The 22963-nt window shown below is 24.8% G+C and overlaps 1 protein-coding gene across 2 annotated transcripts in view; it reads left to right on the forward strand.

Annotated features, from left to right (window-relative positions):
• LOC100201834 (rho-associated protein kinase 2) overlaps positions 1-22963 on the forward strand; it is a 54522-nt gene that overhangs the window by 25039 nt on the left and 6520 nt on the right. Inside the window, exons 6-34 of one of the 2 annotated variants that reach the window (XM_065814512.1) lie at positions 38-95; positions 184-301; positions 996-1137; positions 1263-1350; positions 1436-1477; positions 3056-3152; positions 3356-3447; positions 3558-3664; positions 3768-3823; positions 6382-6400; positions 6505-6540; positions 6879-6967; positions 7047-7095; positions 7170-7397; positions 7572-7721; positions 7848-8123; positions 8216-8288; positions 8719-8873; positions 9046-9230; positions 17686-17755; positions 17869-18159; positions 18831-18915; positions 19081-19304; positions 19394-19456; positions 20897-20935; positions 21065-21191; positions 21444-21606; positions 22275-22353; positions 22479-22544. In XM_065814512.1, coding sequence (XP_065670584.1) covers positions 38-95; positions 184-301; positions 996-1137; positions 1263-1350; positions 1436-1477; positions 3056-3152; positions 3356-3447; positions 3558-3664; positions 3768-3823; positions 6382-6400; positions 6505-6540; positions 6879-6967; positions 7047-7095; positions 7170-7397; positions 7572-7721; positions 7848-8123; positions 8216-8288; positions 8719-8873; positions 9046-9230; positions 17686-17755; positions 17869-18159; positions 18831-18915; positions 19081-19304; positions 19394-19456; positions 20897-20935; positions 21065-21191; positions 21444-21606; positions 22275-22353; positions 22479-22544 — 3267 coding nt within the window. The remainder of the gene's footprint in view (positions 1-37; positions 96-183; positions 302-995; positions 1138-1262; positions 1351-1435; positions 1478-3055; positions 3153-3355; positions 3448-3557; positions 3665-3767; positions 3824-6381; positions 6401-6504; positions 6541-6878; positions 6968-7046; positions 7096-7169; positions 7398-7571; positions 7722-7847; positions 8124-8215; positions 8289-8718; positions 8874-9045; positions 9231-17685; positions 17756-17868; positions 18160-18830; positions 18916-19080; positions 19305-19393; positions 19457-20896; positions 20936-21064; positions 21192-21443; positions 21607-22274; positions 22354-22478; positions 22545-22963) is intronic. The other variant, XM_065814513.1, reaches the window with a different exon arrangement.

Genomic DNA, 22963 nt, shown 5'->3' on the forward strand with positions numbered 1-22963 from the left:
AAAATGTGCACATTTTTTATTGCATCTTGAATTCTAGATTCATTATGCCTTCCAAGACGAAAAATTTTTATACATGGTTATGGATTATATGCCTGGTTAGTTTTTTTAAGTTGCTTTATTGAATTTTTTATTTTTATACTTTTTGTTGTGAAAGTTTTTTGTTTTGTTTTTATTTTCTTACAGGCGGAGATATTATTAACCTTATGTCTGGTTATGACATTCCAGAAGTTTGGGCACGCTTTTACATAATGGAGCTGGTGTTAGCTGTTGATGCTCTTCATAAATATGGTTTTATTCACAGGTAAACATGATAATAATGGTAAAAAATTTATTTTTGAAGATATACCATTCAACATCATTCATATTTAAAGATACGTTTTCTTAGCTCTTTATTGTTATGAAATTCTAAGCAGCTTCTTACCATTAAATTAACCAGAAAACCATATTTACGTAAATGTAAACATATAAATGTTTACATTTACATCAGCCTAATAGATAAAAAAGGGGTGCATGATCAACAGAACTTTGTAATTGTAGTTAATGTAATTGATTACAATTACAGAAATAACTGTTACATTAAAACTACGACCTTATAATTCTTATGTGATGGAGCTACAAAAAGCTAACAGTTTTTAAGGAAAATACAATAGTGTAAACAATATAATCTGTTTTTGTTTTACCTAAAAATGTTTTTTGGTGTTTTGGGTGCTTTTGCTGCTCTAGTTATTTTAAATTGGTTGGTTTAGTCAACCAATTTTAGATAGTATTCAATTGTTTTAATTTTAGATAGATAATATTACAATGTAGACATTATGTTCAATGATGATGATAATGGTAATGATGATTATCTCAATGATTATGATAGTATGATCATGATGATGATCCGACTGATTTTAAGTTAAAAACAATGTTTCTGAAGAAGAAGAAAAAGCAAAAAATATTTGTGTAATCTAACTAATTTATTTAAGAAATTTTAACATTTTACGTGAATTTAGAGATATAAAACCAGACAACATGTTACTTGATAAAAATGGACACTTGAAATTAGCAGATTTTGGTACCTGCATGAGAATGGACAAAGATGGTTTGGTACGCTCTGACACTGCAGTTGGAACTCCAGATTATATTTCACCTGAGGTAACTTCTAAATTTATTTTTGTCATTTAAAAGTTTTTGTTTATAAAATAAATGTTCATTATTTTTTTAAATAAATTTTGATATTTTATATTTATAATTTTTGAGTTCTTTAAAATTCAATTTAGGTTTTACAATCTCAAGGAAGTCAAGGTGTTTATGGGCGAGAATGTGATTATTGGTCTGTGGGAATAGTTTTATATGAACTTATTGTTGGTATGTTTAAATTCATTTTTTCAAATTATTTAATGCACTTTTATGTTTAAATGTTTCAAAATTTTAAAATTAAACAATTTTTTAGGTGATCCACCTTTTTGTGATGACTCCCTAATTGGTACTTATGGTAAGGAGGCAGTTAAAATTTTGAGGGAAGGGGAAGTAAATTTTTTTTGAAAATAATTATTTTTTATATTTTGAAAATAATTATTTTAAAATAATTATTAAAATAATAAATGAAATGTCTAACTTATTTTGTTGAAATAAGTTAGACATTTGAAATTTTTTTTTTATATCCAATTCTATTTTAAATTCTTCTTTTAAAAGATTTACATGCAAAAGTACCCAAATATATATGATATAAAAGTACCCAAATATATATGATGATAGGTTGCCACATAATCATATACATTTTCTCACATAAATGTACGAATTTAAATGCACACCATGCATATACATAACTGCATTTATAGATGTATGTAGTATATATAAATGCATATTCACTATAAACAGCAGAATATAAAACTCCTATTTTCATTGCGGGTATGGATAGAAGGAGCTTGTCAACACGGATGGTAATCTTCATAGAGGTAATCTTCATATCGCAATAAATAATTAGTCCTCGTCTGCAAAACAGGTGAATGTCAATTTCAAAAGCAGAATTTGGTTATAATAGGTTTCTACAAAATTTTCTTTTACTAATTATTTTATTTGATGTTTAGCTTAAATAAAACTGTTTTAAAAAAAATAAAAGTTTGAAAAATCAAGCATTTTGAAAGAATGTTGTTGAAAACTTGAAAACTTAACTACTGTTTATTTTGGCTAATATGTGGTTTTAATATGTGATTACATCGTTAGCTGCAAAAATAACTACTCAGCTTAAAAGAGAAAGCATGAAAAAATGCATGAAAGCATGAAAATGCAGCTTTTTAGAAAATTTTCAGAAAACTCTGAAGAAAATCACTATTTTAAAACTTTGTAGAAATCACTTTTTTCGGCATAATTTAATTTAGTTATAGGTAAAATCTATAATTCTATAATAATAAATAAATCAAAAATTACTTGTATAATTATAATTCTATAATAATAAATAAATCAAAAATTACTTGTATAATTATAATTCTATAATAATAAATAAATAAAAAATTACTTGGGATTTCCCTTGCAGTAGCTCATAAAGTTGGTAACTCAAATTATGCAATTATTTTTTTGCTAAGCCTTGTAACAATATCAAGTGCTTTGTAAAAAAAAGGTTAACAAGAAACTAATCTCAATCTTAAAAAATAAATAATTTGTTTAGTGTAACACCTACAAACGGTGTTAAGTAATGATTTGTGTAAATCATTGAGTTTTTACATTACAATCTTTTCTTATGCTTTCGTAACATAAAGTTTTTTTTAAGTTCTAATTAAAATAAAAAAGTGATCATTTTCTTTTTAAAATTTAAAAGTTCAATTCAAAAAAATTAAAATATTAAATATATAAAAAAAAAAATGCTTTTTGCAAATTTGTTCTCTGAAACAAGTGCCTCTTAGATTATTTCTTTTTAAAAAAAATTCTTCGTTTTTTGTAATCAATATTTGATGTCAATACAATAAAAAATTTAATAAAATTTGGAATTTTTCTTTTTTCAGTTAATCTTAAACAACGTTCAAGATGAGTGTATATTTATTTAATGATATTAGATATATTTTTTGAATTTTAGGAAAAATCATGAATCATAAAACTTCTCTTCAATTTCCTGATTATATTGAGATGTCAAGCAATTGTAAAAAATTAATATGCGGATTTTTAACAACAAGGTTTCTTAGTTTTTGCTTTACATTTTTTAAATGTGTGATATTTGGAGTAGTGGTAGAACATTTTAGTAAAATAATTTTAAAAAACTTTACACTTTCTTTTATGCTTGAAATATTTTTTAACTGTAGAGATTTTTCTTTGTTATCAATTTTCTGGTTGAAATAGAGTAGTAGTAGTGTTTATAATTTATTTATTTTTATTGCAGAGATCAACGTCTTGGTAGAAACGGAATAGATGACATAAAAAATCAAAAATTTTTTCAAACTGACCTTTGGGACTGGGACAATATTCGAAGCAGTATGATAATTGTTTGTTTTTATTTTTTTTATTAAACCACCCAATTGCTTTTTTATATGTTTTGTTACTCAAAAACATTAATGTAAAATTAACTTAATGTGTTTTTACAGCTGTTGCTCCAGTAGTTCATGAAATGACCAGTGATGACGATACATCAAATTTTGATGATATTCCTGAACCAGACTCTAAAACTAGTGAAACATTTGAGTTATCAAAGGCATGTCATTTTTTGTCTTTTTTTTTTGTTTATCTGGTGTAATTATATTAATTTTTTACAAAAGTATACTTTATTAGAGAATTTTTTTTTATTGTACCTTTAGGTGTTTGCAGGCAATCACTTACCGTTTGTTGGTTTTACTTACTCCAAGCATAACAGGTAATTAATTACCTCTATTATTTAGTAAAATTTGGCAGTTTTACTGTCATTATATTAATTTCTTATGTCATTATTTTAATTTCTTCTCCGATGATACTAATAATACAAAGGTATAACATGATTCTTATTAACTTAAAAAAATTAGCAAGTTTAGTTGTAGAAATAAAAGTTTTATTCCTCCGATGTTTTTAATCTAGACTTCCTATGCACTTATGTTGAAAAGTTTTAACTTTTCAGCTTCAGATGTTTAGCTTAAAACAACACATATCACTACAACAACTATACACTCAAATATGCCTTTTAGATTTGAATAATAGTTGCAAAAAGTAGAAAGAAAAAAAAACTTAATACAAAAATTAGTAGATTTTATTAAATTAAAAAAAAAAAAAAAAATTTAATAGAAGTGGATTATAAATAATATAGTTGCTTATTAAAAGAATAAAAACAAATGTGTAAATACATTAGACCATTTCAAAATTGTATATAAAAAAAAAAGATTTTTGAACTTTATTTGGGCTACCCTTTGATTTGGTTTGTGGTCAGGAAAATTAGTTCAAAATTGCAAACTTAAATAATGTGTTTTAGGGACAGCTCAATTAACTTTACTTTTTAATAGGTCCCTATTATTTTGAAAAAAGAAGTTTTTTCAAAAGTATTGACATACTTTTGAAAAAACTTTTTTCAAAATAATAGGGACCTAATACTGTTGGGTCTTAAAAGTAGCAAAATTATATAAAAATTTCAAAAAAAATGATAATTTCATACTACAATTATTATTTTAGATTTAATTGCACAAAAACTATGGTTTTTTTAACTAGAAATAAAAAAAGTATATTTTTACAAGTTTTTAATAAGAAATAAAAATTTTTTAATAAAAATTTTTATAAAACAATTATTATTTTTGAAATTTATATATTATTTTACTTCTTTTGAGTACCAGGTTGACCTACTTTTAAGGAACTTTTTTTTTTTTTAATTTTAGAACCCCATTGAAAAGAAAACTTAATTGAGCTGTTACTAAATATTGGAATAATGCTTTAAAACTTTAATGATTTACTTTTTTTCATCAATTAACAACATTTAAACATCTAGCCACTTAATTATTAAAAAATATTTTTTTTGAACTGGTCTAATATATATATATATTTTTTATACTTTTTTTAAAATTATTTTATCTTGCTAATAATTTGTTGTTGCTGTTTTTATCTAAACAAGTTTACTCCCAACAAGACTGCACGCAACCACTGTTTAAGTTGGGATTTAACAGAAAACGAAGAAAGGAGTTAAAGAGCAAGAAAGTAAAACTTAAAGAACTTTTATGTGTCTGAAAAACACAAAAAGAAAAAAAAAAAAAAGAATTTGTGATAATTTTAAAACAACAATGTTTGTGGAAAAAAACCAGAGGAATAAAAGATTTTTGAGCATGAAGGAACATTTACACTTAAAAAAATGGCGAGTTGCAGAAGATGGAGTTTTAAATGATCAAACAAACGATGGCAGCTCACTTGAGCAGCAACCATGGTATATTCCTAAAAAAGATAAAGAGATGCAACCTTATGATGATGGGGTAGAAGCTCAAACAACTAGTGCACCTTAGCAACTAGTGAAGCAAGTAGTGCAACAAAGTTTACAGTGAGTTTTTATACTTTATCTTAAAAAAAGAGAGAGTCTGGCATGTTTTAATAGCAAACACTGAAAGTGTGGCATGCTTACTATTGAATCTTTAATAGTTATTGGGAAACTTTGGATCATTGTACTAGATCACAATAATTTTTTCCATAAGATCTTTTTTGTTAGTTAAAAATTTCTTTACTATGTGCTGTTTTACAAGCTCCCATATAACCGAAAACCAGAATTAAGCTTCACTCTGACATAAATTTATTGTTTGTTACTTGTATTAGGATTTAGTAGCCTTTAAAACTTGCATTTCACTGAGAATATTGTGTATTATGCATAAGACATTTTCAGTTTAGCTAGCAGAATATAACTTTTTCCCCATAATATTAAATTAAATTGAATACATAGTTTGAATTTTTAATATATAGTGTATAATGATATATAATAAATAAAAGTTGAACATATAATATTAAAAACATAAATAATATTAAATAAAGAGCTTCAAAAAAAATTTTTTTTTAACATTTTCACAAAAATATAAATGTAATACTTGAAATTTCCAAAAGATGAAGACTAAAGCGTTGCTTACTGATTAACATGAATTTTGCTAGTTTAATAAAATCAATCATTAATTAATAAATTTACACAATAAATTTTATTATAACTTTAATCAAATTGATTTACCGAAATATTCTTAAAATGAACCAGCCTGTTCGATTGAAAATGACAGTTGATAGCCTATAGTCATTCATTAAATCTTGGTAAGAATATATAGAACTTAACTATAGCAAAAAATAACATCAATCTTATCATTTGTATTTATTGCACTGGCTTAAAAAAAGTTGTAAAGATATTGCGTGTTTAGTATATTTTGATATTTGTTGCTAATTATTTAGACTAATTTCTTTTTTTAAATAATTTTGTTGTTGTTGTTTTCTTAGAATTATTGGAAACAATCAGGTAAGATAGATTTATCACTATAGTTTGAATTTCAATTAATAAATGTTATTAATGATGATATATCATAAAGTTTATTAATTAAAAATAATTTACATTTTTTTAAGGAATGTTCCGAAGTGAAAGATAATAATAAAGATAAAGTAGTTATATTATTTTTTATATCATTATTATATTATAAAGATGTAGTAATTATATAATTGTTATATAAACACTTTTTAAAAGGTTTGATATTAGAACTCTGGTATATTTGTATGTGTGTCTTTATTATTTAATTATTTTGACATAATCATTACAACATGTAAAAATAATACCAAAGTCAGCATAATATCCAAATCTATTAATTGAATCAACTCATAATACCAAAAATACCGATTGTTAATGCTTCAATAAACACTGTAGAAGTTTTGATTTAGAAAACTATAAATCAAAACTTGAAGTTCATAAACCATGATTTTATTTTATGTTTTTTTATATTTAGATTCAAAACTTGTCAAATAGAATTCAAGAATTAGAGGACCAACTAAAAAATGAACGGAACTCTAAGGATGACTCAGAAAAAATAATTAAGTAATAAATTTTTATCAAAATTTAAAGAGTTTGTTTTTTCTAGATATAAATTTTAAAATATATATTTTTTTTTACTCAGAAATTTGAAGCTTAAACAACAAAAATTAACAACAGATTGGGAAGAGGAGGTAAAATTTAAAAAAAATCTTTTTGTTTGTCGCATTCCATTTTGTTAATGTGTTTGTTTTGTAAACTTCTTTAGGTGGAATCGCGTAAAAAAGCAGAAGCTCAAATAAGAGATTTAGAAAGAGCAGCAGCATTGTATAAACACGATATGAGGGAAAATCAACGTAAAGCAGAGTTTGAAGCTGATGCAAAAAAAAAACTTGAAGCAAAAGTTCAAGAGTTGCAATCAAAGTTAGACAATGAATATTCTACTAAAGAAGATAGCAATAAGTTGCAAAAAAAATTAGCTATAGTTGCAAAAGAGGTAAAAATAATCAATAAGTTGTTATATATAAATTGTTTTTTGTTTTTTTTTCATTATAATTTAAAAAAAGACGATTTGAAAAAGAAATGTAAAAGTTTTTTATTATTATTTTCCTTATCAAAAAAAGACCTTTGCGAATGCTTAGTTTCAAGAGTCATTACATTTTTCTTTTAGAATAATGATTTAAAAGAAAAGTTACGAATTGAAACTGAGGGAAATTTAAAGTTAAAGAAAATTGAGAACGATTACAGAAAAACCCAAGCAGTTGCAGATCATGCTTTAAAAGATCTATTAGAAAAAAACAGATTATTAGGAATAGCTAAGGTATCTTGAAGTTTATATTTATTTTCAGAAACTATTTTTTTATTTTTTTTTAAATGTAGTCTGTTTTTTTTTTTTTTTTTTTAAATTATATTTGTTTATATACACACTTTAATGTTTTATTTTCAGAGTAATATTGAAAAAGAACTTATGCAAGCCCAAGTTGCGTTAGAAGCAGAAATAAGCGCAGTTAAACATGCTAATGATGCTCGGCGAGACTGTGAAAAACAAAATGCTTTATTGAAAGATGAAGTTGATCAATTAAGAACAAAATATAAAAGTGATGCCATTGCCATGCAAAAATTACAAGATGAACTTATTGCTGTTGAAAAATCAAAAGCTAGTATTGAATTTGAGCTTAAACAGGTAAAAGCTAAATATGAAATGGAGAAAACAAACACTGCTGTAATTATGTTTTTATTCATTTTGTTTTTTACCTATTATTATTATTATTATTATTATTATTATTATTATTTTAATACTATTTTCTTGGTTAGAATCAAATTCTAAAACTGTCTACTGAAAAAAAGGAAAAGAAATTATCGGAAATACAGATATTAGAAAAAGAATGTGAGCTTTAAACTTTTTATTTTTGTTTTTGAAATAACATATTGCTCTTGTTTTCATGTCAAATTAAAATATAAAATATATTTATATAATATAAAGTAATATATATATATATATATATATATATATATATATATATATATATATATATATATATATATATATATATATATATATATATATATATATATATATTGCTCATAATAATTATTCCTTACTATAGCCAAGTAATAAAATAATATTTTTATAAAACAAAATTAATACATAATTTACTAATAGTAATGACAATGATGATAAATAATATCAGACAACAACATTATTTTTCAGTCAATAGTTTTGTTTATCGCTTATAATAATTACTATTTTAGTTATGTTAAATATGTTAAATATGTTATATTTATAATTATTATAAAAAATTAAAATGATTATTTAGCTGCTGATATACAAAAAGAACGAGAAGAAAGAATTCGTATTGAATCAAAAGCTGCAAATCTTGAGCGTCTAATGAATGACTTACAATTAGATTTAAAAAATATTAAACAAAAAAATGTAAGGTTAGAAGAAGAATATCAAGCAAGTCAAAATAAAGTAAGTTTACTTTTATTTGAGTTTTTTACATAGAAAAGTTTTATATTTTTGTATTGAAGTTTTTATTTGTTATTGTAATACATAACATTTGTAAATTTATTTACAAGTAATATATTTTCTACAAGTATTCATAGATTTATTTTTTGTACTAATTTTTCTGTTTTTTAATTAGATTGATAGCTTGAACAGCCTTATACAAGAAGAAATTATCAAGCGAAGTGATATTCAAAATGAATTAAATGCAGTTATGAGTGAACTAACAATGCAGAAAACTAAAGAACAACAACTAAAATCTGACTGCAACCGAATACTTGATGAAAGAAAACAGTTACAAGAAGCATACAACAAGTTAAAGAGGTAATCTTTAATTGTAATAAATATATGTATATATACACACACACGCGCACACAACTATAAATGCGTGTTTAGATAAGCGCAATGACATCACACTAAAATAGTCTACTGCCAGGGGCTTCAGTATATACATCAATTATCTTATAGCCTGCTGCCGCAAAAAGTGCTGCTACATAGACTGAGGGTTTGCGTGGAGCAGCAATCTTTTCTTTCATTATTCTTCTGTTATTTCTTCTTTTTCTGAAAAAGTTGTATGCTATAAAGATAAACAAAACTAGTAAGCAAATGTTTATATAAATAAGGAAAGCCGTGCGCTAAAAAAGTTGAACTAAACTGAAAAGAAATTTATAAAAATAAACGAACTATAAACTGAAAAGAGAAGCAAAACCTTAATGCATAATAAAACAAATAAAAAAATAAGCCTGGAAAAAAAAACTGTAAAATTAATATATATTTTTTTAATTTAAAAGTGTTTAACTTCATAGAATTTAGAAAAGTCACTTCAAAAAAAAACCATAACATAAAAACCATAACAAAATTATTTTTCTTTTTTCTGTTAATGGTTTGTTTATTTTTAATTTTCTCTTCAGATTAGTTTGGTTTTTTAGCGCATTTTTAAAACATGCAAATTATCAAGGCATGCAAAGTGCTATGATCAAAAACAAAATATTATATGCATGGTCAGATAAGTTCGATCACATGCCTTTCCTCAGAAGGCTTGTGATCAGCCTTATTCTGTCAAGTCCAATATTCTGGAGGGATTTTCATCCATTGACAGTCAGTTTTAATCTAACCTATCATAAGAAACAATAGCCACAAATTTTCTGTGACCAATTAAACTAAGCTTGCAGGTTTGGGTCCACTGAATTCTAAAGAATTGAGGACCTCTATGTTAGCTCTTATTCAGGCTAATAGATATTTTTCCATGCTATGAAATTCATAGCTGTATAGTTTAGGAGCATCACCTCTTTATTCACATTTTTCATCAGCTAGGGCTAGTACAATAAGGTAAGGGTCCAGAAGCTATGTGTGTTGTATGATAGGTTCAACGATTGATGTTTCCTCAATCAGATTGTACTCCTTAAACCTATTCACTTGCCAAAGACCTTTCATATCCTGGATAAAACAAGAAATTGTTCACATTTCATTAAATTTATATTTAACAAAATGATAATTACTAAAAGCATCTAAAATTATATTTTAGATGCTTTTAGTAATTATCAAAAAGCATCTAAAATTATATTTTAGATGCTTTTAGTAATTTTAGATGCTTTTAGTAAATATCAAAACTTTCTATTCAAACTAGAAACCTTATCTATATATATATATATATATATATATATATATATATATATATATATATATATATATATATATATATATATATATATATATATATATATATATATATATATATATATATGTATGTATATGTATATTTATGTATATATATATTTATGTATATATATATATATATATATATATATGTATATGTGTATATATATATATATATATATATATATATATATATATATATTTATGTATATATATATTTATGTATATATATATATATTTATGTATATATATATTTATGTATATATATATATATATTTATGTATATATATATATATATATATATTTATGTATATATATATATATATATATTTATGTATATATATATATGTCATACTTGTTAAGTAGATACCTACCTGATACGGATAGTTCAGCTTTAAGATGAGCTTTTAGCTTCTTTCTTTTTTTTTTAACTTTTAGCAGATAGTTCAGCTTTGAGAAACCAGATAGTATAGAAAACAGAGACAAAAGTTGCCACTTCAGTATTTTCATCCTTCAGTCGTTTTGCCAGACTAGGTATTGCATCCATCATAAGCTGGAGTTTTAGGTAGTAGATACCTATAAAAAAATAGTCTTTTTTTTTTAAAAATTTTTAAAAAGCCTAATATTTGATAATGTACAACAAATTCCTTTTTTTTGCTATGAAGCTACAATTTTACTACACTTTGAACTTTTTCTTATCATGAACCTATAATTTCCTACCTTTTGCCATAAAGCAGACATGGTGGACTGCTTCAGGAGTACAAAATGTGTACCTGTTTTCAGAAAGCACCATAAGTGTAGGCTCTGCCAGCTCAATGTAGTCCTTTCTTGTAGCCCCATTCTAAAAATGAAATTAAATCAGAAGTATATAGTTATTATACAATAAACCTATTTATATTTTTGTGTAATAAAGAATAATAGAACAAAACAAGCAAAGTCTATAATAAATTACTACATAATAGTACATGCGGTAGTGGTGTAGTGGTAAAGTGCTATAAATTCAGATATCTAGTTAGTACAAAACCTTTTTATTCAAAATGTAAAAAAAATTCAAAAAGCTCAAAATTGGAAAAAGAAAAAATATTGGGAAATAATAATATTTAACGAAAATGATAGCTAGTTATGTAAAACCCTACCTGGTTGTCTATCCACAGTGGGCCATGTAGTGGAAAAAAGTATAAAAAATATATTCTCAAAAATGACATTTTTACATACCATTTTATAGCTAAAACATTCAACTTTTATAAAATGTATATATTTCTGCATAACTATCATGCCGTTTGCATTTTAAGCTGTTAATAAAAAAGGTAACTTTTTTTTCAAATTTTTTTTTTTACCTTGCGGGCTGGGGTTATTGACTTATTAAGGTCGTACGCAGATGATATTAGTTTATAAATGTGTCTTTTGTATCTTTATGATTTTGGAAATGTGTGTACCTATATGAATGACTGTAAATTAAAACAAATAGTTATACTCAATCATATTAAAATCATCAAATTAATTTGCATACCAAGTTTAGAACCATTTGGTTAAAATTAACCCTTTGGAACTAAGCATAAATATGTGTTGCTATGCAACTAGGGTTGCCATGGCAATCACACAAAAAAGTCATGCTCATCAAATTACTTTATATACCATATGGATGAAAGGAAAAAAAGTTATGACTTTTTTCCAAAAATATTGGATTCTGACCCACTGTGCTACGTCAAGATCATTCCATGTTGATTTTAAAGTTTTAAACAGCATATTATCTGGTCCAGAAGTAATGCTACTTAGATGATTTCTTCAGAAATGTGTTATGTGTAGCTCATTGACATGATGTCAGCATGTAATAGGTAGAACTGGTCGCTGAAAGGCTTCATTTACCAGTAAATATACAGCTCCATTTTTTTTGTGTGTGTTGATTCTGGTGGTATTAAATGTAACAGCTTGTTTATTGCCTGTAAGGTTAAAGCTATTTAAGATATCTCTGATCGCATTGTTTTGATTTTTGCTAGTTCCAGAAGAAATTGCTGGAATTCCCAACAGGTGCAATTCCTTGTTACTGTTTATTAATATTGCTAATCAATCTTTTTCCAATTTTTTCCCTTCAATATATTCATGACAATCTTTTCCATCAAAATGGAGTTGAACTAAAATGTTCTTATTGATTTTTCTGAAATTTTTCAAATCGCCCTGAATGAACTTATCTGCTGCTCGTAATGCTGTAGAGGTTGAACATTTAAACTCAGCCATATTTCCACCAGATTTAGTGATTATACTATTAACCATGAAACCATGCTGCTTATGACTTATTCCTCCCCCAACAGCAGTATCAGCAGTTCTATTAAGAATATCTTTTGGAAGTAGAACAGTATCAACTTTTTTAACTTTTTTCTATAACTCTGGATCTAGGTATGGAAGATTGTTATTATTTTCATCTTTCTTGGATCCGTTTGAGCTGAATTCACTCTCTGACATGGTTTTATGCAAATTTGATTTCATTTCAAACTTGGATAAACTCCTATTTACAGAGAAAATGTACCTTGTGTTGATCCCACCTATTCTAGTTTTTCTATCTCCTAATTGGTCTAATAAAAATGCAATATCTTCAGTTTTGTCTTGATCACTTCGTTTCCTATCAGCTATAATGATTGCAACTAATGTATCGAGCTCGGGTGTAATCCAAAAGATCCTTTTCATCTGAGTTGAAAACTTCCTCCTTTTTTCAATCTCAGATAAAGTTTACCTCGTTTTTTTTTTTTTTAACAGTTTCTAGCTTCAAATCAGTTTTTCTATCTTTATACCAAAAAAAATATGAATCATAGATTCGGTATATTTTATGACATATTTATTTCTATTAATTCATTTATTTACCAAAAGACATTAGTTATATTAATATTTTCCTCAAATATATAATAATATATAAATAAAAGAAAAACATATCTAGTACCTACCTGATTGTTTGTAATTTCAAAATCTGATCATCCAAGGTGCAAATTAACTTTGAAAGAGTACAGCAAAAATGTTTTTCATTATGGCAGCTGATTTCAAAGTTTTTTGTCAATGAAAAGTGGATAATTCTACTTTCTTTTTGTTTTGGGTGCTTCTCCTTTAAATGCAAGAAGTAATGCATAACCTCTTGCTCTGTAAAAAACTTGTCTTTTGGTAAGGGTGACCTGGATTCTCCTACCAAAAAACGTGTCAACTTTTTCTTTCTTTTTCCTGGCATGAATAAATCTGTAGTAAATAGCTTTTTTTTTTCTTTCTTTTTCCTGGCATGAATAAATCTGTAGTAAAAAGCTGTAATTAGTACAAGGAGTAAGTTTATCATGAAAGTAATCAATATTTATTTCCTGCGTTTTTAAATCAAAATTAAATATTGCCTTTGCTAAAAAGTAATTTGCTTAACCTTTTCAGTCCCAGACCAAAGACAGTAAAACAATTGTAAGTGAAATGTTCTCATCGATGTAAAAGCTATAAAATAAAAAATACTTGTCAGAATTTCACTAATGAGACCTTGTTTTGTTTGTCTGAAATATCTTTTTTCAATTCTACTTTTTCTTAACTCTAGTTATGTGATCAAATGCTGTTTTTAGAGTGGTCATATTTACTAAAAAATGTCATGATCTGCTTAGCAGGTCACAGGGACTGAATGGGTTAACGTGTTAAAGCAAATACACATCAAAAATTGGTAAAAATTTGCGTAACTTTGCTTTTTTGTAGAAAAATTTAGATAAATTATTTCCAAAAAAAATAAAATTACCATCCATTTTAATTTTTTTCTTCTAACTTATAAGAAACTCTAGAAAGAAAAATAATTTAATTTTTTTGAGTTTTAGTACTTGCTCAAACTTGTGAAAATTATAAAAAGAGTAAAAAAAGTCTAAAATATGACTTTTGACGCACTTGAGCAACCCCTAAAAGTGGTCAAAATTCAAAATAAAAAATTCTACAAATAAAGTATGGGTTGGAGCAGCAGATAAGACTCCATGGTACTTTAAATTTTTTCATAACCTCAAAATGAAGCAGTCTAATATACATATATATATATATTATATATGTATGTTTATATATATGTATGTATGTGTGTGTATATATATATATATATATATATATATATATATATATATATATATATATATATATATATACATATATATATATTTCTTGAACAATTTTTAATCTTGACATATTTCGTAGTTAACATTTTCAAAAGATAAAATTACCATTTAAAACTATGGATATAAATATAAAATCAAAATTTGAAGACATTACAGAGAAATATAAACAGACAAATAGAATTGTTACAAACCAATAAAAACTACAATACAAATTATAATAATGTAAATAGCTAAAAAAAAATAGATAAATTTATATTATAATGAACAGTTTGTTTATTTAAAGATTTAACTTGACTTAAGGGGTAAACAGATTCTATCTGTTGACCAGCCTTGCACCCCTTCTTCATCTATTAGGCTGGCGCAGATGTATTTTTAATACATTGTTTCCAGTTTAGGATGTTGAATGCCGGATCTTCTTGACTCAATGCATAGGTTTTGCTTGTGTCTCTGTTTTTATGACTAGGCAACTCATTCTATTATCTCCTAATGAGGGTACAGCTCTAAAACTCAGTTTTTTGGTTACTTTTGGTGTGCATTGCCGAGGCCACATTTGGAGCCCTACGACTTAGAGTTTATTAATAGTAATGAGGCAATTGCTTGGGCTATTAAACAGTGTTCTGAGTACTATCTATGCTTTGAGTCAAGTTCTTCAACAAATTTAAAAATGAATAAAGTAACAAAAACAATAAAATACAAAAAACCATCATCATCACCAAGTTCTCTAAACCTATCATTCACTAATATTTGTGATTTTTAAAGTAACTTTTCTTTTGTTGAGTCTTATCTCTTGCAAAGTTCACCAGACCTATTTGCTCTTTGTGAGGTTAATTTGAGTTCAGCTGTCTCATCTTGTGATCATAGTGTTGATTGTTATCTTCGTTTAATTCATAAAGACTCCAATGTCACATGCTTGGCCTGGGCATTTACATTCATTTAAATCCACCCATTTGTCGTTAAACTAGGTTTGAATCCACAGACTATTCTTTCATGTGCTTTCGTTTATCACCACTTCACTCTATCGCCTTTCTCTTTGTTCTATATCGCTCTCCTTCATCTCAAGACTGCACTTTTTTTGATGTTATTTCTGATCATATTGACCAAGCCCTCTCTCTTTTTCCATCAGCTAATATTGTTGTTGTCTGTGACTTTAATGCTCACCACACTGAATGGCTTGGCTCTATTATCAGTGATTTTGCAGGCATTAAAGCCCACAACTTTTGCCTTTCTCAATCCCTAACTCAAATAGTCAACTTTCCAACTTGCTTTCCAGGCAACCCAAATCATTTACCTTCTCTACTCGACTTATGTCTTGTTCTGATTCTAGTCAGTGCTCAGTTTCTCCACATTCATCCTTAGGTGATTCTGATCACAGTTTGATCTCTCTAAAACTAATATCTCATTCTTCTTCATCACTTGAATCTAAGAAAAAAAAAGCTTTTGAAATAAATAAAAGTTTTATTTAATATTCCATAACAAGTTTTTTTAATAACATTTTAAAATTTAATTTAAAAGCGTTTAAGTGTAAAAAAAATTTATTAGAAAGTTTACATAGTATAACACACACAAAAAAAAATTTTGTTATGTTTTCGACTATTAAATTTATGGATTCATCAAAAAGTTTTTTTAAAAAATTGTTTTCCCTGTTGTTTATAAAATTAATTGTTCAAATTGTTTTAAAAATATTTATACTCTTAAAAAATATACTTTTTAACAATAATAATGTCTTTCAATAACTTAAATAAATGACTTTTATATATACATATATATATATATATATATATATATATATATATATATATATATATATATATATATATATATATATATATATATATATATATATATATATATATATATATGCACACCTCTACTTTAATAGACTGTGTACTGTCCAATCTAACTAAAATTTGGTTTAGCAGAGGTGTGATAAGAAAACGATTTTTAGTTTTTTTTTGCACAGTTATTTTTCAACCAGTTTTATAATAAAAAACTTTGGCTTATAATTAAAAAATTTGACCACTGATTTTACTTTCTTTAAACAAAAGTTGTTTGGGGTAAAAAATGTTGACTTTTATCCATTCTGTTGCTCAGCTAAATGATAAAAAAAACAACAAAAAATATAATAAGAATTCTTATCTATCTGGGTAGTACTTACCTAACCCCAACTCTCAGTTAATATGCGTACTGAAGTCCCTTTAGATTGCTATTTCAGTATTTTGTATTGGTGTGTGGTGTTAGTGTATATAAATTTATATATCAGTGTTTCACCCCTCAGAATAAGAAATAATGAGGTCAGCAATAATTAGCTGACCTCTATCTTTTAAAGGTCAGCGAGAAATTTTTGATACAAAGGTAAAAACCACAAAACATAGAAACGAGGGTGGCAATTTTTTTGCCGATCTCATTTCTATGTTTTGTGGTTTTTACCTTTGTATCAAATTTTTATAAAAATTTATTGTAAAACACTCGAGTTTGGCATTGCCGAATGCCAACCCTAACTAGCCTTTATTTAATCAGTTATATGGACATTTTTCAAATGTATGTAATGAGGGATTTTCCTAATTGTTTGTGAACTTTATAATTATTTTTTTGCATAATAGTAGTTTTAAAAAAAGTTGGAAGTTCTCCTAATTAAAAGAAAAAACCATATTTATAATAAAAAGCATTTTTAAAATGTATCTGTTTTATATATAATCCTCTCTATATATATATATATATATATATATATATATATATATATATATATATATATATATATATATATATATATATATATATATATATATTATATATATATTTATATATATATATGTATATATGTGTATATATATATATATATATATATATATATATATATATATATTTATATATATATATGTGTATATATATATATATATATATATATATATATATATATATATATATATATATATATATGTATATATGTTTATATATATATATATATATATATATATATATAACACTCACCTTGTATTTTTTAATTTTATGTTTTTTAACAGTGCTTCTGCAGCAGATGATATTCAAATGAAAGAATTGCAAGATCAACTGGAAGCTGAACAATACTTTTCAGTAAGCTTAGATTTTCTTTGTATTTTAGGTTATTCTTTATTAAATATATTTGTAATTTAAAATTTAAGTTTGTATTTTTAATTTTGATAAAATAAATCACTATAAATGTTTAGACTTTATATAAAACACAAGTAAGAGAACTAAAAGAAGAAGTTGATGAACGAAAAAAAGAAGTGCAATGTCTTCAAAGTGATATTCAAATGGTAACAGAAGAACGAGACTCTCTTTCAGCTCAACTTGAGTTAGCATTAGCAAAAGCTGAATCAGAAGAGTTAGCACGATCAATTGCAGAGGAGCAAATATCTGATCTTGACAAAGAAAAAACAATGCTTGAACTAGAAGTTAAAGATTTACTTGCTAAAAATAAAACTGATAATTTAGAAAAGTTGAATCAGTTACAAGAGGTAAAAAAAAATAATTTTGAATTGTTTTTTTTTTTTTTTGCTGAAAGTAAAAAAAAAATAATCAGTTAAGGCATTAAAAAAATGTTTCAATTGATTTTTTCATTTTACTTTGGTAAGGTTTTATTGTAAATATTTGGTTATCAAATTTATGTTTTTTTAATTAAGTTTAATAAGATATAGTTATTTAAATTTATATATGTGTGTGTGTGCGTGTGTTTGTGTGTGTGTGTTTGTGTGTGTGTGTGTGTGTGTGTGCGTGTGTGTGTGTGTGGTGTTCCATAGCTACCTGGATTGACTATGTTATACTCTGATATTGTGTAAAGATGTACTGCGAATATGGGCAATAGTGCTAATGCCCGTTTTTCTGTGTATGCAAGTGTGATTCGCTAAACTTACAAGTAAAGAGGCATAGAGGAAGTAGTGTTTAGGTTCAAAAATAAAAGTAAAAAAGAATGAAATGCCATTTGTAAAACTATTTAATTTATTATATTTAATTTTAAATTTAAGATCCATGGTTTTATCCACATGTGGCTTTATATGTAGGAGTTATGCAAGAATTATTTAATACTGTGTGACCATGAAAGTGTGCATTATATACTATATAAAATTTCATTTATGTACATAATTTGTTTATTTGTGAAATAATTGACTGTTATATATAACTTGTATAGGCTAATGAAAGAATTCGAACATTGGAATCTGAACTCCAGGATGAGGTTCAAAAAAGATTAGAAAGCATAGAGCAAATAAAAAGCGGTATTTTCTAATATACATATATACTTCATTTATCTATGATTTAAAACTCAGCTATTCTTTTTAATAGTTTTTATAAATTATTTTAATAGTTATTATTTGTATTACTATTAGTTATTGTTATTATTTTTTTTATAATATTTGTTCTTATTATTGAATATTATTTAGCTGATGAAGAAGTAAAAGTGAAAGCAAAAGATGATGAAATTGAAGCATTGAGAAAAGCTTTTAAGCAAGAACAAACATTAAAGATTCAAGCTGTTAATAAACTGGCAGAAATCATTCAAAGAAAAGATGTTAGTGGTTCAAAAGGAAAAGGAAACAAAGTACCTTCGTCAGAGTTAAAGAAGAAAGAGAAAGAAAACAAAAAACTTCAATTGTTGTTACAGCAGGTAGTTTAGGGAAAATGTTAGTTTTCTTTTTTTTTTTTTTTTTTTCAAACACTTATGTTCATTAAACTTTTCTACCTACCTTTTTTTAGGAAAAAGAAAAGTATCAAAGTACATCTAGCAAGCTTCAGAGTCAAAACATTGAATTGAATAAGGTATTCTTTATATAATTTTTATTGTTAATATCGTTATTGTTATATTATTATATAGGTTAGTACAGCAATAGTTAGTTCTAGCTTGATCCATAAAACGAGTCATTATTTATTAAAAGTGATGCTATTAATAAACACATTAACCTTAATATTTACCTGCATGTACTAAATTCAAAGCACTTTTTTTAATTAAACAAAGTTTTTAAAAGCACTGTGCCTAAAATAATCTAAGACAAAATCTTGCAATAAATTATTATAAGTAACATACGCATAATAAAAATTAAATACAACATAGCGACAGAAAGTAACTATAACATGACTATTAAAATTGTTTTCTGATTTTATCAATAAACAAAACTATTCTTTCTGTAATTTTTTTAAATTAAATTTTTTTTTAAGTAAAAATGTTAAAATGTGTTTAAAATACAAATAAGAATTTAATAAAATGTGAAATAAAATTCTTTAATTATTTTACCAGAAAGCTTTTTTTTTTAGCCAAGGCTTAAAAAATAAAGGATAAAATAAACTTTAATAATAATAAAGATACATTGAAAAACCTTTTTGCTAATAGCTTGTTTATAGCTTGTGAAAAACTAAATTAGTATAAATAAAGGAAATAATAAAGTTAATAGTATCATAGCAATGACAATAATAAAATAGAAAATTAGATTGTTACATTTTTTTATAAGATTATCTTTATATTTTATATTTAATTAAAAGAAAATTTAAATTTGTCTTCTTGTAATTGTGTTTCTTTAGTATCTCATTTAATACTCCTAGCACCATATGACATCTAACACTAAAGGTCATACAAACAATGGTGTTTTTATAGGGGTGTTGATGAACTTTTTTTTGACCTACTTTAAGTAACTAAGTTATATAAATATATAAATTGACTGACTATTATAGCTGTTACCTCAATGAACTAAAAATTAAGCATAATCAGATTTTAAAATCACTCTTACAATAAAAAATTTTTTAAATAGAAATATATATTTTAAGTCTAATAACATAAGTCTAAATATAGTTACTAAAATTATTAATAATAGTTATTACTAAATATATACTAAATGCAAAATAAAACAAAAAATTTAAAAAAAAAATTTTTTTATTAAAAAAAAATTAAAGATAAAGCAAAATGTAAATATTAAAAACTATTTAAAATGCTTTAAAATGTATGTAAGTATTTATATCATTAAAGTCTTAATTATTATTATTTTTTCTTCTCATTTGATTGGTATTTATTTATTTTTTCTTCTCATTTGATTGGTATTTATTTATTTTTTCTTCTTATTTGATTGGTATTTATTTATTTTTTCTTCTCATTTGATTGGTATTTATTTATTTTTTCTTCTCATTTGATTGGTATTTATTTATTTTTTCTTCTCATTTAATTGGTATTGCATATATTTTAATATTGTGTTTATTTTATAAAATTTATAGGAATTGGAGAAGCTTAAAGAATCATTAACTAAAGTTATGGTATGCTTGTGTGTGACCATTGACAAATTTATATACCAATATTTTTATTTACTATTATTATTTTGTGTATTATTAATTAACTTAAATTTTAATTTTTTAATATATATTAATATAGCAAGAGATTTTTAGATGGAGCTTGATTCCAAAGGCATGGTCATTGAACAACTTCAAGAAGAAAATAAAAATGTAAATAAAGAATTAGAAAGCTTACGAGCTTTAGTTCCAGTTGATTTAGATCCTATGATTACACAACAAGGTAGTGCATCATTTTACATTACAATAAAAAAGATTGTGCCTAAAGTGTGGTCACACTTTATTAGCAATTTAACAACCTTTTTTTTTTTTACCTTTTTGTAAACATTTTTGGTGAAAACATAATTTTGATGGGTTTTTTGCACTAGCTGCATATATATTTTATGCTGCATCATAATTATGTATAAACTGTATAGGATTTACATGATATGTCTTTTCATTGTTCACAATCGTTTTCAATATATATCTTTTATAGTATCTGTCAAGTTAGAAGGTTGGTTATCTATTCCAGAGAAAAAGTTAAAACGCAAGTTTGAATGGAAGAAACAATATGTTGTTGTAAGCCGACAAAAAATATTTTTCTTTAATAATGAACAAGACAAAGCTACCAATACACCTTCTATGATCCTAGATATTGGGTAATTATTTATTTTTAAGTTTTTTGTAATTTAAAACATTATGTTAAACATTAATAATATAGGTATTATATTATATGTCATTTCAAACAAATATTCTTTATTTTGATTATTCTTTGTTTTTATTGTTTTAATTAAATCTTTTAAATGTAGTAAAATACTAACACATTTGTTTGTCATAGAGTTAACATGACATTAACATGACAATACAAATTCACATTTCAAAGATATAATACCTTATTCTTTATTTTAATTTTTCTGCTAGGTGTTAGTTTTAGGGAGGTGAAATTATATTTTAAGACAAATAGTAGAATTAAAACTGTATAAATCTTGTGGTTTTGCTTCAAAAGTGTATTAAGTTTAAAGTTAAAACCTTTTAAATATTTAAAAAAAAGTTTACCATAGCAAGTCACAGCATTTATAGCTCAGCATAAATACATTGTAGTCATATAGGCGTATGAATAGAAATCAATTTGCTGTTTGGCCAAATTTTTCAATTTATGACACTAAAACCAACAATATATGTTGTATTAATAAAGTTAAGATAAAATCTTTATTTTATATATTAAGTTTTAGTAAATATAATAGATTAAAATAAAAATAATTTTTTTTTTTTTTTTTTTTTTTTTTTTTTTTGAAGTTAAGTATTAATCTTTGTATTTCTACTTTAGAAAACTTTTTCATGTTCGACCAGTAACTCAAGGCGATGTAATGAGAGTTGATGTAAAAGACATACCCAAAATATTTCAGGTAAAATATATATATTACCTGAAATATATATATAGACAGATAGCCAGATACAGATAGATAGTATATATATTTTCATGTGTTTTTTTAAAAAAAAATTGTTGTTCAATTACTTTTTTTGTTTTTAGATATTATACGCAAATGAAGGTGAAAGTAAAAATCCTGAAGAAAAAGCAGAAATAGATCTAGCCGAGGTAATTTATTATGAATATGTATTTAATTCAAAGTTGTAACCTTACTGTCCAAAAAAGTCTAAAGAAGTGTTATCTTAAAAAGTTACTTATAAACTAGAAGTGTACCAGTTATGAATAGGTATTAAAAATTATAACATATCACTTTATTTTTTTTAATGCTAACCTTTATATATTTCAACACTTGAAGAAAACTTCTAATTTTGTTTACTTCCCTACTTTTTAATGCTATAACTACTAATCCTATTTAAAATTTAACTTTTTAAGTCACATTTAACATTTAAGGCTATGAGTTAATAGCACTACCTAGTTGTAATTGTGTTTGATCTCCATTTTATTAAAATATTTTGTTTTTTATTAACCTATTAATGTTTTTGTTTTTATTAACCTATTAATTGTTATTGACTAATATAATTGGACTT

The sequence above is a fragment of the Hydra vulgaris genome, chromosome 12 (assembly GCF_038396675.1).
Source record: "Hydra vulgaris chromosome 12, alternate assembly HydraT2T_AEP".
Classification (NCBI taxonomy): domain Eukaryota; kingdom Metazoa; phylum Cnidaria; class Hydrozoa; order Anthoathecata; family Hydridae; genus Hydra; species Hydra vulgaris.